General features: G+C 42.5%; 1 protein-coding gene across 2 annotated transcripts; it reads left to right on the top strand.

Annotated features, from left to right (window-relative positions):
- The first annotated feature begins 204 nt into the window (after window positions 1-204).
- LOC119322038 (branched-chain-amino-acid aminotransferase-like protein 1) lies at window positions 205-12,462 on the top strand. Of its 2 annotated transcripts, XM_037595544.1 has the most exons (19): window positions 205-501; window positions 820-918; window positions 1,425-1,496; window positions 1,591-1,683; window positions 1,823-1,960; window positions 2,423-2,481; window positions 2,601-2,703; window positions 3,860-4,048; window positions 4,153-4,253; window positions 4,343-4,397; window positions 4,605-4,691; window positions 4,818-4,869; window positions 5,392-5,477; window positions 5,611-5,664; window positions 5,775-5,858; window positions 5,939-6,010; window positions 6,958-7,038; window positions 9,838-9,873; window positions 11,911-12,462. In XM_037595544.1, the coding sequence occupies exons 1-19, from the start codon at window positions 406-408 to the stop codon at window positions 12,037-12,039; spliced, it is 1,686 nt and encodes a 561-aa protein (XP_037451441.1). In that variant the 5' UTR covers window positions 205-405; the 3' UTR covers window positions 12,040-12,462. The 2 variants fall into 2 exon arrangements, with proteins under 2 accessions (XP_037451441.1, XP_037451442.1); XM_037595545.1 differs by lacking the exon at window positions 205-501 and having other exon boundaries at window positions 837-918; window positions 1,420-1,496.
- Window positions 12,463-13,107: the final 645 nt, after the last annotated feature.

The raw sequence follows: 13,107 nt of genomic DNA, 5'->3' as shown, positions 1-13,107 counted from the left end.
ATGCGATGGAGCTGCGTGAGATGTGCGGGAGATGCGAGGAGACGCGAGGAAGAGGGAGCGACCGGCCCAATGTTCCGCCGGTGCGCCGGCTCTAAACATTTCGCTATAAACATCTATGCTTAAAGAAACTACTCCAACACTGCCAACGTGCAAAGCTGCGATGACGCAGAATGAACTTGTCCGTATGCGCAAGTTGACAACTCACACGCCATCGGCCCATTCTTTACTCTCTCCCTCTCTCTGATGCACCAGCAGGTCACTCACACCATATCGCCACTGCCCACTGTTGGGTAAGCCCTCCTCTAATCTCCTCATCGGATCAGAAGAATCCCAGCGAATCCAGGGAAAGAAGACTCCCTCCGAGTCCCGTCCGAGACGCAGAGTGTCAGCTCCGACCCCGAGCGGATGGCGTCGCCGCCGGAGGGGGTGGAGCCGGCGGTGATCCACGCGTGGTCGGCGCCGCGCTCCCTCAGCACCAGCCTCATGTACTCCTTCTCCGAGGTGAGAGAGCCTCGCCTCCGCCCCAATCCTCCTCCGCACGCGCGAATCGACCTCTCGCCACTTCCTTATTGGCTCCGCGTGCGAATTCCGAGGGAGAACACGTACAGGGGAGGAGATTAGGGGCGTCCGAACCCAATGCTCGTGTGTTTATTAATGCAACCCGTTTCGCCCTGAATAGAACTGCAACTTGTAGCTTATTAATGCAACAAGTAGATTAAGCTGCTTACAGCTAAAAATCGTCATGCCCGCTCTCCCTGTTGGTACACGACATTTCGAATTTTTTTTTAACTCTCTATCTTTCCTTTTGCCTTGCTACAGAGGGATGACATGGATGTGCTTGACGAGCCTCTCTACGCTAATTTCCTGCGTGTCACCGGCGTTGACAGGCCCTACCGCCAGGAGCTTCTCTCTAAAATGGTAAGACTCCATGCTTGAGTTGTCTGCAACTTGAGGGGATTGGTTGCATAGCCATAAATGATTTGCTGCTGTTATTCACCCAATGCCACAGTGATCTCATGATTTATGTGAGCATACAAATAAGGTCGATTGATCCGGAACCAGGGTTTGATTTGAGCCGATGAGCTGGTTGAGAAATGGGAAACTGGTTTTTGGTTATTACTACTTTATATAGACTGCACTATCTTTATATGGATTTCCATCCTTCTTTTTCCCTGAAAGACGGCAGGAGCTCTTTATGTAGATGCTAATTGAACATATATTAATTTGGTGTCGAGTTATTGTCTGGCTTTAGGACCATTTAAGAGGAAAATTCTCATTATCTTATTAATCAATTTCCATTTAATGTGGAAAATGCTATGGTGCACCATGATCCTGTTTACCTCTTCTGCATACCGTCAATTCTGATTATACTCTGTGAATGCTGCCTTGTGTATAGTTCAGACATTTGAGCATTTCCAGTGCAGGATCCAGATGGCAACAAAGTTGTCAAAGAAGTGATTTTTGGACCAGGAGAGAAAGCATATCGTTACTGCAAGGTGCAACTTCAATTCTTAAAGTGTCAGCGCATACCTCTATAGATTAATTATTATGCCATTATTCATTGCTCTCTTGATTATTTTTCATGTGTAGCACATTGCGAAGCAGCGCCTCCCTAATCTCACAGGTGACCTGATGAAGAAGGGAAAACATTTCATATTAATACGTAATCCTATGAATATCCTGGTATGTGCCCCCCATTTCTCCGTGTAACACTCATGCATGTTCCTAGTTTCTTGCTAATTCAGAACGAGCTACTCTTTTCCTTATGCTTTGCATATTCGAAACATATAACCTCCTGATAATAGCATTCCATATACCTCAGCCATCATTTGATAAAGTTGTTCCACCATCCTTCCTGGAGCTCGGTGTAGCAGAACTTGTTGCAATATACAGTGAGTTGTGTGAGCTTGGGAGCCCTCCACCTGTGATAGATGCAGATGATCTCCGAAGAGATCCTGAGGTAAATCTGTTATTGGTTGTCTGAATGGTTTTATCTTTGTGGTGATTATCCATCGCACCAAATAATAATATAAATGTATGCATATGATCTGCGGTTACTGTTTGGTAGGTTGCTTGGAAGAATCTGGCATTAGAATCCTCAAACTATTAGGATATTTACCAAATGGAAATTTTTGAGTTTGTTCATACATCATCTATTATTATCGTGTAGCAGTGCCTTGAAGGGCCTGATAGTGCAGCTTCAAACTATTAGGATTACTAAACACCGAATTGGTAAATTTGAGTTCACTTCAGTTTTTATGGTTTGCAATCATGATGTCTGCAGTAGTTTCCATGTTTATTACATTTAAACATTTTAATGCATGAAGGCACTTTAATGGTAATAACATTGCTTCACTGTATAATAACTACATTTGCAAAATGCAATCCAATTCAATGCAGTTTGTTTACCCTTCCAATGCAGGCCGTCTTGAGTGGACTCTGTGAGGACCTGGGTATTCCTTTCCAGCCACAAATGCTCAAGTATGCGGGTTGTGCATAAGAATTAAATAGGTTTCATTGTCCTAGTTTTTCGCTTAGAGCACACATAGTAAGAAGGTGGTGTGCTTTCTTAAACCATTTGGATTGTTTCTAACTTGTAGATGGAAAGCTGGCCCAAGGGACTTTGATGGTATTTGGGCCCCCTGGTGGTATGAAAGTGTACATACATCTACAGGCTTCTCGAAATCCCGTCGTTACCCTATGGTAAGCATGCATCAAACGTCTCTCTCTTGATTTCCAGTAATTTATTAGTACTTCTATGCTAGCTAACTTTGCATATTTAGTCAGTCATACTTGTATCAGAAAGGACATACTAAAAAACATGGACACAAAGGCTGCGTTTGACATTGCAATGGATTCTCATAATCACGTTTATCCCACCCACTTTTCCTATTTGAGAGTTTGTTTGACCTGCTTTCGCCTATTTCCATGTCAAGTTTTCCACAGCAGATTATAAATAAGCACAACACAGAACAGTTCAGCAACCAAAAACTAAGCTTAATAATTATTACCTCTGGTCATAAAGCCTTATTGTAGTTCCTTCTGGTGTACAGAGTAGCCGGTGTATTTATTAGAAGGTTAGGTATTGCATTTAACCCTTTTAATGAATCCCATTCCTTCTAAAAGAAGTTGTCTCTAAGAGCAAGTCCGACAGTCCCCCTATCACGTCTCCTAGACCCAACGAAGGGAAGAAGGTGAGAAAAACGGTGCTTCAGCAGTTCCCCTATCACCTTCCTCATTTCAGGAGCGCCCCTATATCTTGCTCAGGATCGCGTTTGCTGGCTTTCTCGGTGTCCCCTATATCTTTATCTTTATGATAGATGGGACCAACATATATAATGCTCCCTCCATTCCATATTATTTGACGTCCTGGCCTCAAACTCTTTTTTTTAATTAATTGACGTCCTAGCGCACTACACTTAGCATTTTCTGCAAGTTTCCAAATTTGCCCCTCACTCTCTCAGGTCACCCCCACTTCTATCACATTTTCCCTCCTCTGTTTCCAATTTTGGGGTTGGATTCGTTTTTAGGATTAGTAAGTGGCAGCAAAGGGATTTTACCACTTTCGTAAATCTGTTGGATGTTTTCCAAAACGTCAATTAATACGGAACGGAGGACGTATATTTATCTACTTTGAGAGTAACATAGGGGATGATATTAGTTGGTTCTCCTGAAACTTGGGCAAAATTTACTGGAGGAATCTTTTTAGAGGAGTGCCTATATGGAGATATAGGGGTGTATTTTAGAAGAGCTGTTGGACTTGCTTTAGTTATCAAGATACAATTGACTTCATCTTGCTTCGATGTGTTTGGCAATTAAAACATGTCTTATTGTTAACATTGACCTTATTTGATTGCAGACTTTTCCATTTGCATTTTATGACCTACTTGAGCAAAGCTTGCCCTTCTACAATATGCTGAAGCGCCAGGTACGGAGAACAACAGGATCCCTGCTGCCACCACCACCTGATCCTCCTCTTCCTGTACCAGAAAATAAAAAAATTCTTGTTTGGGTTGGAGATGAACTTTTGCCACGTGATAGTGCAAGGGTATGCACTCGTAACCTTTGCTATTTAATCAGCATTGCAACATTAAACTGGTCACACTTGATCAGTTCTCCCAATTCTTTTTTCTAATCATCTGCGATGTAAAGGTTTCAGTGTTCGATTCAGTTGTACAAGGAGGGGATGCTGTGTGGGAAGGATTGCGTATATATGATGGGAAAGTATTCAAACTTGAAGAACACTTGGATAGGTATAGTACTTCTATATTTTATTTGGCTTGCCATATCTTTTCTGCTTATGATCTACTATGCAGTAACCCTCTTTATTATTCTCTTCTAGATTGTTTGATTCTACAAAAGCTATGGCCTTCAGCAATGTGCCCAGTCGTGATTGGGTAACTACTTCTACTCACATGCTTCTCACTTGTTATTTATAGTATTGCAAGAAAGAACCATATAGCTGCTTGTTTGGTAGGCATCTTTTTGTTTAGGATTAAAATACTAATGTGTTTCCCAATTTTCATTTAAGAGGATTGCTGAAGGCTCACTTTGAAGTTTGAACTACTGAACTGAGTGTTTGGTATGCACGTGTTTTAATGCAGATTAAGGATGCAATATTTAAGACTCTTAACGCAAATGGGATGTTCAATAATGCACATATAAGGCTCACTCTCACCCGTGGGAAGAAGGTATTACTATAGATATAGATTCATTACTCATCAGTATTGTCACTTCCACTGTTCTACAGTGTGTGTTTGCAATCTTCTTCCCATGACCTACTTACCCATTTTGTGCACTGCCTGCCTTAACTGTAGGTGACATCTGGAATGAGTCCAGCTTTCAATCTATATGGGTGTGTCTTGATTGGTATTCACATTTTGATCCCACTTTTTTTCACTTGATTGTGTTTTTTGTGCTTAAATCTGTACATCATGTTTGTTATTTTCTGTTTTCTGACTAAATTATACTCCCTCCGTTCGTGAATATAAACCTTTTTAGAGATTCCAGTATGGACTACATTCGTAGCAAAATGAGTGAATCCACATTCTAAAATATGTCTATATACATCCGCACGTAGTCTGCATTAGAATCTCTAAAAGGTCTTATATTTAGAAGCGGATGGAGTATTATCCTATTCTGTAATCATCTCTTGTGACTAGCAATCAGTGTTGGCGTGTAAGACCATACGAGTCGATTCACTGAGCTTCATCCAAAATATAATGACTCGTAAATGGTGACTGCCTGGTTGTGGTTTACTGTCGGCATGTTTGCTGTACTTTATTGTTTGAAATGATGTGGGCCGTTATGACTCTATTTGGTCCAGTCAATTGTCATTGGAAGACTAGGTTGGCTTAATAATGGTAAGACCTTATATTTGGTCTTTTTCAGTACTTGCAGAGTGGAAACCACCAGTTTATGATAACTCACATGGGATAAAGTTGGTAACTGCCACCACGCGTCGTAATTCTCCAAATGTAAGACCCATTTACCTACTAATTTACAATTTGGCTTTTGGTTTCTCATCTGTTCTATTTTTGTATGAAGCTTCTTTTATTATCTCTTTATTGAACAAATGTTGACCTTGGTTGTTTCCATGACTTGTTTCAGAGCGTAGATTCGAAGATACATCACAACAATCTTATTAACAACATTCTGGCAAAGGTCATTTATCTTAAGATTTGAAGCTCTAATCTAGCAAGCTCCTTGAATCTTATCTAAAATGAAGGCATTGGAAATTGCAATGGGCCTCAAACACTATTGCTTCTATGCAGATAGAAGGTAATCTTGCACAGGCTGAGGATGCTATCATGCTAGATCAAGATGGTTTTGTATCAGAAACAAATGCAACAAACATAGTACGTGCAATTAGGATCAGTTCAAATAGCTCAATATTCGTCATTAGGTTTTTCTTAAAGTGCTTGTGCATTAACTGCAGTTTATGGTTAAGAAGGGCATTGTATTGACACCTCATGCGGACTACTGCCTTCCAGGAATTACCCGTGCAACTGTAAGCCTATTCATCTTCCACTTGGAAATAATTGGAGCCAATCTACAGAAGTGGTTCCCACCAATTTGAAATGGCATGTTTTGTTCTGTGCCAATACTTCTGTCAAGGCCCAATACTGTTTAGCAGTACCCAACTCATATCATGAACCAGTACTTCATACAACTAGATATTCACTGGAAGATTCACATACAAGCAACAAATACATAGTTCGATCCTTTTGATTCTTATCGGTCTAGTAAATGGCGTTCTGGTGCAATGTGTCGAATTACTATATAAAGAAAACATTTAAGCAAAAGCAAATCTTGAATTCTTGATTAAAAATACCTATATTTACCCAGCCCAGTGGATACGATCTGCTCATGGTAAGACAACATATGGGTTTGATATACTCTTATGAATTATGGCAATCAGATAAACAGTCTTTTCTCACTTTGATAAACAGAACCCAGTACAATTTGGAGAGGGACCAGTTTCCTCTTTATGGAGACAATGAGATTCTTGAATTATGGACATGCTCTAAACTATCTTTGAAACAAAATGTAAAATATTCGAAATGCTGAAGCGGAAAGTCATCACAATTTTTGTAGCCTTAGCATCTTCCTCTATATGTTCTGCAGCTTCTGCCCAGTTGCCTTATTTGATAGTGGTTTCTGTTCCTTTTTTTTCCGTTTGACATGAATATGCATAAATATTCTTTGCTTGTCTATCGCTAGAAGATGGTTGTCTATTGCTATATTTTGTAGAAGATATGATGAATATGCTTTGCTAAATCATGACATGTATAAAATATGATAAGTTTGCCTACATGCATGGAAGAGGAAATTTATTAGTCGATAGTGCCCATTGCTAGGGTGAACAACTGAACTTACATGGTTCCACAGAAAACTCAATCTTCCTGTTTATTGAAGTTACTAATTAATATTTTGCATATTGAATGAAAATATCAGGTCATGGATCTTGTTGTGAAAGAAAACCTGGTATTACATGAACGGCGAATTAGTCTATCTGAATTTCATGCTGCAGATGAGGTTAGATATTTTATGTCATGGACATTTGTTCATCTTGTCCTTCCACTGAGGTTTTTTGCTTCGCAACTGTATAATATCCTTTATACTGAAATGTGCACTTATCTACTAAACTAAACAAGATAAAATAGCAGAAGTATGTTTTAAACTACTAAGCATTTTTCTTTTGAGAAAACGCAAAGGCTTGCGTCTCTATGCATTGATAGAAAAAGAATGTTAGGGCATCTCCAACGCGGACAGCGGGTGGGGTGGAGGCCATCCAAGAGGAGTCACCTAATATAAAGCGGATACAGATTTTTCATTGATTTCAGGGTTACACTTTACATAGCAAAAAATCCCTAGAACAACTAAAAAAACAACTATTCTAATCTAATCTACCCCCTGTCAGAGGTGAGGTTGAGGAACCCTGTGCCGGATGGTCTGGTCTCGTCGTCGTTGGCGGCCAGCGCGAACGAGGCGGAGCTGACGACGATGTCAAAGAGGCCATCCAAATTTGTGTAGCCTTGTTGACGACGATGCCAAAGAGGCGGAGCACGGACAGCGGGCAGGGCGGAGGCCATCTATGGAGGCATCGTCATCATGCTGCTCCGGCGTGAACGAGGCAGGCATCGTCGTCGTCTTGTTCTGGCGCGTTCTTGTCCTCCGTCTCCAGCTCCTCGAAGAGGCAGTCGCGCTCCGCCTTGTTGACGCGAAAAGAATTTAGCGAAGGCCGCCATGAAGTCAGCCTTCACCGTCCCCCAACATGATTGGAGGGACTCCGCTGTGAAACCATTGGGCCCTGGTGCCTTCTCCCAAGAGAGCCGTGCACAACCTCCCAAGTCTCTTCCTCGGTAAGTGGCGCCTCAAGGTCAGCAAAGTCCTCCACCCGAGAACCAAAGAAATCAAGATCCCGGGACAACTCACGCTCCTCTGAGGAACCCAGAGGGAGAGGAAGCGATCAAACGCAGCTTGAGCCATGGCTGCATGGTCAAAAACCACCGCACCATCAACCTGTAGATTGTGGATCACGTTCTTCCACTTCTGGTATGAGGCATGCAGGTGGAAGAACACCATGTTGGCGTCACCCTCCCTAACCCAGGCGATCTTGGCCCACTTGCAAGCCATGGTGTGCTCAAGGGAAGCCAAGCCCAAGTAGGCATGCTTGAGGCAGGCTTGAAGCTGGCACTCCGTAGCGGAGAGAAACGGGACTCTGTCGCCACATCAAACCGAAAAATGAGCTCGCAAGCCATCATGAGCTGCACCCGGACGCAGCCCACCTTCTTAGGCTGGTCATAGTGGGAGTAACTTAGCTAGTAACATAACGTACCTCAAGGCAAAATGAGTCTACATCTAAATAAATGAAGGCCTGCATGATAAGTGATACCACATATATGTTAGTACCCACTATGAAGGTAGTAACACAGACTAGTAACATATTACTAGTCTAAGTTACTTCCCACTATGACCAGCCTTATCGCTCCAACTCATCAGCTGGCGAGCCGTGGATTTGAGTCTAGCCGTAATGCGATGATAGGGGTCCGGCTCCCCGAGAGCCACAGTCCAGGCTGTGGCTACCATCTCCCCAAATCCATCCATCTTAGTCCAGAACTGCTTGAACTGGAATCGGCGGTGGCCCACAGGCGGTGCCGAAAAGTCGAGGAGTAAAGGACAGTGGTCGGATATCACAGTGGGGAGACACTACAACCAGCAGTTTGGGAGGAGGTCCTCCCAATCTATTGTGTAGAACACCTTGTCGAGCTTCACCAAGGTGGGGGCACCACACTCATTCAACCAAGTGTAGCTCCTTGAGCTTGCAGTATTTAGGAAGCGTCTAAACCTTCCCATCATGTGACTGTGCAGGTAGTTATTGCTCTTGTCTTCGTCATGGTAAATCATGTTGAAATCACCGCAAACAACCTAGGGACCTGGCCGGGTAAATCACCCATCTCGCAGCTCGGCAAGGAAAACAATCCTCTCTGCGTCCTCCTGTGGTCCGTAGACACAAGTCAACCACCAAGAACCTCCCCTCGGAGGGGGAGACCAAAACCGAGACGCTGTGGTCACCCAGGTGGACATTGCACAGCTTAACTGTGCGACCTATCCACGCAACTATAATAATCCCCCATGAGTGTCAGTAGCCAGCAAGCATAATAATCATCAAAATCCGCGCCAAAGTCTTCCATAACTATAGTAGGGGTTACAACTGCCAACTTAGTCTCCTGCAAACAGACAATGGAAGTGCCTGTTGAACTGACGAGGCTCCGAACTGTTGAACTGACGAGGCTCCGAACACCCATACGCCGAGCTCGATTATTGAGCCCGCGCACATTCCACACTAACATCTTAGGTTCGTATAACATTAGGACGATGTGGACACACGAGAGATGAGGTCAGTATGGTCAGACCTCAATGACAACGAGGCTACCGCCCATCAGCTAAACATGTCGAACGAGAACTTTGAGGCGGCAGACATTTGTTATCAAGTTTTGAAGTTCAACCACTTCTAAGTTAGCAATTACTAAGCATTTTAAGATTTTGAAATTACTTCTTTTCCTTTTTGTGCAGGCTTTTACTTTCCTCTTTAATGTTAATAAACCTAAAATGATGCTATAGCTATAGTTATAGTTATAAGTTTCAGTTACATGACATATGCATGTGTAGAATAAATCGTGCAAATTTGGCTGTTTCTTTTAGAAGAACTTCAAAATTAACACCTCTCCTTGTTTATGAACTACCATAATAAGGCAGGCTGCATACTTTCAACTACTACAGTAAGTTAAAATACACTATTTATTCCCTGGTAATGTGTTTTTTCACATGCAGGTGTGGACAACCGGAACAATGGGTGAAATTACACCGGTGAGCTGACTTTTTTGCACTATATGGTCATGTTTTTCTATCCATTTCTGTACTGCCACCATGTTGGAGTTAATATTGTTATGGCTTGGACAAGAAGATGCAAGACATCTCTAGTATGGCAGTGAGCGTAGTCAAAAAGAAAATTGACTGCTAGTCCCTCCGTTCCTAAATATTTGTCTTTTTAGAGATTTCAAATGGACTACCACATACGGATGTATATAGACATATTTTAGAGTGTAGATTCACTCATTTTGCTCCGTATGTAGTCACTTGTTGAAATCTCTAGAAAGACAAATATTTAGGAACGGAGGGAGTAATTGTTTAGTGAGTAAGAAAGAGCTGCAGCAAGTAGTAGTAAAAGCAAAGTTTAATACGCAAGGAAGCTACTCCATCTGTCTCGGTGCATAGGGCATGCGCGTAGTTCTAGGTCGTCAATTTGACTAACTAATAATGTGCTATATGTCATCAAAAGCATATCACTGGATACATATGCGAATGTAGTTTCTAAATATATTTTTTGTTACATATAATACAAATATAGCTAGTTAAATTGATGATACATGCCCTATGCACAGGGAGTAGCTAGGCATGAGTAGTGTCCAGTTCGATACTGTAGCATGGTGGTGTCTGAACAACGCTGTATAAACCTCTATATAAGGAGGGGCACCCCATATGGAGAGAATCTAAGTAGCAAGCCAAGATAGAGTGCAGCGTTTTATAGGACGGGCTCCAGGGAGCTCTCTTTTTTTGACAAAATGTATTTATAAGTTTCAGAAAAAAACATTTTTTTCTACAAATGCGTATACATGTTCTCTAAGTATATGTATATTTTCATAAAATAATATGATAACTTGCAAGTTACGCAAGACACAAAAATCTGGCCCAAATACAACAAAGCAAAAGCCCATTTCAATCTATGTATTCGTCTTTTTTGTGTACATCACATATGAACATATATGTTCATGAAAATTTTGTATGTATACACTACACATATATGTTTGTGTATAATTTTTTTTTCAGATTTCCTTGAGGTGTAGAAAATGTTTTTAAGCTGAAAAAAAGGGACTCCCTAAACCCCGGCCACCAAATGCACTTTCCGGCCAATATGTAGTAGCAAGCCTTTGTGTCAGGATGTAGCACATATGTACGTGTCATGCATGTGTGTATAAGAGGAGTGCGTGTAAGGATGTAGCCTCACAGCATGTGTTGCTGATGAGCATCATGTGAGACAATGCATTTGTTGCTTGTAAGGCGATAATTGATGTGCTTGTAAGAGAGATGTAGCATTTGTTGGTAAGCACTAAATACGGCAGTTGTTGCTCAGGCAGCTCTCTTCCCTGCCTTCCCATCTGTTCTACCTGGTCATGTGGGTGTGTGGGTGTGTCCACCAACAATGAGCTGAGAGATTGAGAGAGGGCTGCGCCCAACATTTGGTATAGGTTGTGGCCAATACCCCAGTGGTTTGTTTAATTTTGAAATGAGTACAGTACAGATTGGGCAACATTTCAATGCGACTTCTATGAACAGATCATATGAACCCATTTTGGTTGCTAAAAATGTCAACGGTTGATAGATGTAGGCTTGTTAGCTTATCTGCATAAAAAGGGCAACCTGGTGCATGTAGCTCCCGCTTGCGCAGGGTCCAGGGAAGGGTCCGACCACTTTGGGTCTATAGTACGCAGCCTTTCCCTACATTTCTGTAAAAAGGGCAGCCCGGTGCATGTAGCTCCCGCTTGCGCAGGGTCCGGGGAAGGGGCATGTGCAAAAATATTATTCTGTACAAATGCACATATGAAATATGATCATGTGTTTGACCAAATTTTTGCATGTGTTATGTTCTACATTTATGGTTTTCTTGTGAAGCAAAAAACATCGGTTTGTATGAACCTGTGTTCAGATCAAATGATCAAAATTTTCCCGTGATGTGTCATGCAGCTCATGGTTTGAGCATGCTAGTTTGTTTTACAGGCACTGTCCTGTTCAAGGAAAGGTATTTTGTGATTCTAATTAGATGGTCACTATTCTGATTTGCAACAGGTCGTGATGATTGACGGCCGTGAAATTGGTGATGGGAAAATCGGTCCGGTCACAAGACAAATCCAGAGCGCATACAAAGTCCTGACAGCAGGGTTAGGAGTACCAATTCCCAGGAATGCGGAGGCATAATCATTTGTGCAGACATTCTTCTTTTCCTTTTGAAAAGGAGAAGGCACCTGTTATCTATGGACAAACTTTCAGGGTTCAGTTTCGAGTAATGATAATAAATACTCCCTCCGTCCCGAATTACTTGTCGTAGAAATGGGTAAAAATTGATGTATCTAGAACTAAAATACGTCTAGATACATCTATTTCTCCGACAGGTATTTCCGGATGGAGGGAGTAGTAGCTAGCGTTCAAAGAAGCACCCAGTGAAAGTGGCACATCGGACAGAAAACTGAGTATTCGAAAATACTGGTTGGGTCTGTGAATTCATGATTTAGTGTGTGCCTGTGTGCGCCGAAACCTGTTCCATGTCATTTGGAAGCTGTGGCTGGTCCTGGACATAGAACAGAAAATGGAATGTTATATGCGGTTTTATTTTCTGCTTGATTTTCTTCGATCCGTCGATCAATTTACTGGAACTATGATGATGTTGTGAAGTCCGTGCACATCCATGGTACCAACATATACCAACTATCACATGCTTCTCCCTGTCTCCCAGCTTTCAGTAATGCTGGGAAATGGCAAAAGGGAAAACACAAGGAGGTGTTTGGATTAGACGGGGGTAACGCAAACGGTAAGGGAATTAGATCACGCTGGAAACAGGGAGGCAATGGACAAATATCTGTTTTGTTTCGTTCGAGGGAATGGAGTTACGGTGAGGAAAGAGAGCACACAAGGGACGGGAAATTTCTCACCTTTTCTCCCATCTCGTTTTTCCAGCTGATGGTTGGATCTCGTTTCCAGCTGATGGTTGGATCTTGCGGATGCATGAGTACGCATGAGCTCAGAGCTGGGAGGCACCTTTGGCCGCTCCACCATTGCAGACCACATCGCTGGCTGCTTCACCGGCCTCCCTGCCAGCCACGACACACTCCTCTCCGGCCTCCGCACGCCTCATCTCCAATGCCTCCACTCATTTGATTGTGCCTGTGACGGGAGAGAATCTAGGCCACGGACGCCAGCGGAATACGCAACGAGGGAATCAAAGCCGCAGCCTCGGCCGCCGACGTCAGGAATGTTTAGCTGTCGCTC

This window comes from Triticum dicoccoides, chromosome 6B (assembly GCF_002162155.2).
Source record: "Triticum dicoccoides isolate Atlit2015 ecotype Zavitan chromosome 6B, WEW_v2.0, whole genome shotgun sequence".
In the NCBI taxonomy this organism is placed as follows: Eukaryota; Viridiplantae; Streptophyta; class Magnoliopsida; order Poales; family Poaceae; genus Triticum; species Triticum dicoccoides.
Note: the sequence above shows the minus strand (reverse complement) of the source record. Positions and strands in the feature narration are given on the sequence as shown.

Bases quoted from the DNA above. Each gene is read 5' to 3' on its own strand.
- LOC119322038 (XM_037595544.1), top strand. From the start codon at position 406: ATGGCGTCGCCGCCGGAGGGGGTGGAGCCGGCGGTGATCCACGCGTGG. The intron at 5,478-5,610 runs GTAAGACCCATT...GACTTGTTTCAG, and splicing joins CGCGTCGTAATTCTCCAAAT to AGCGTAGATTCGAAGATACA. The intron at 7,039-9,837 runs GTTAGATATTTT...TTTCACATGCAG, and splicing joins AATTTCATGCTGCAGATGAG to GTGTGGACAACCGGAACAAT.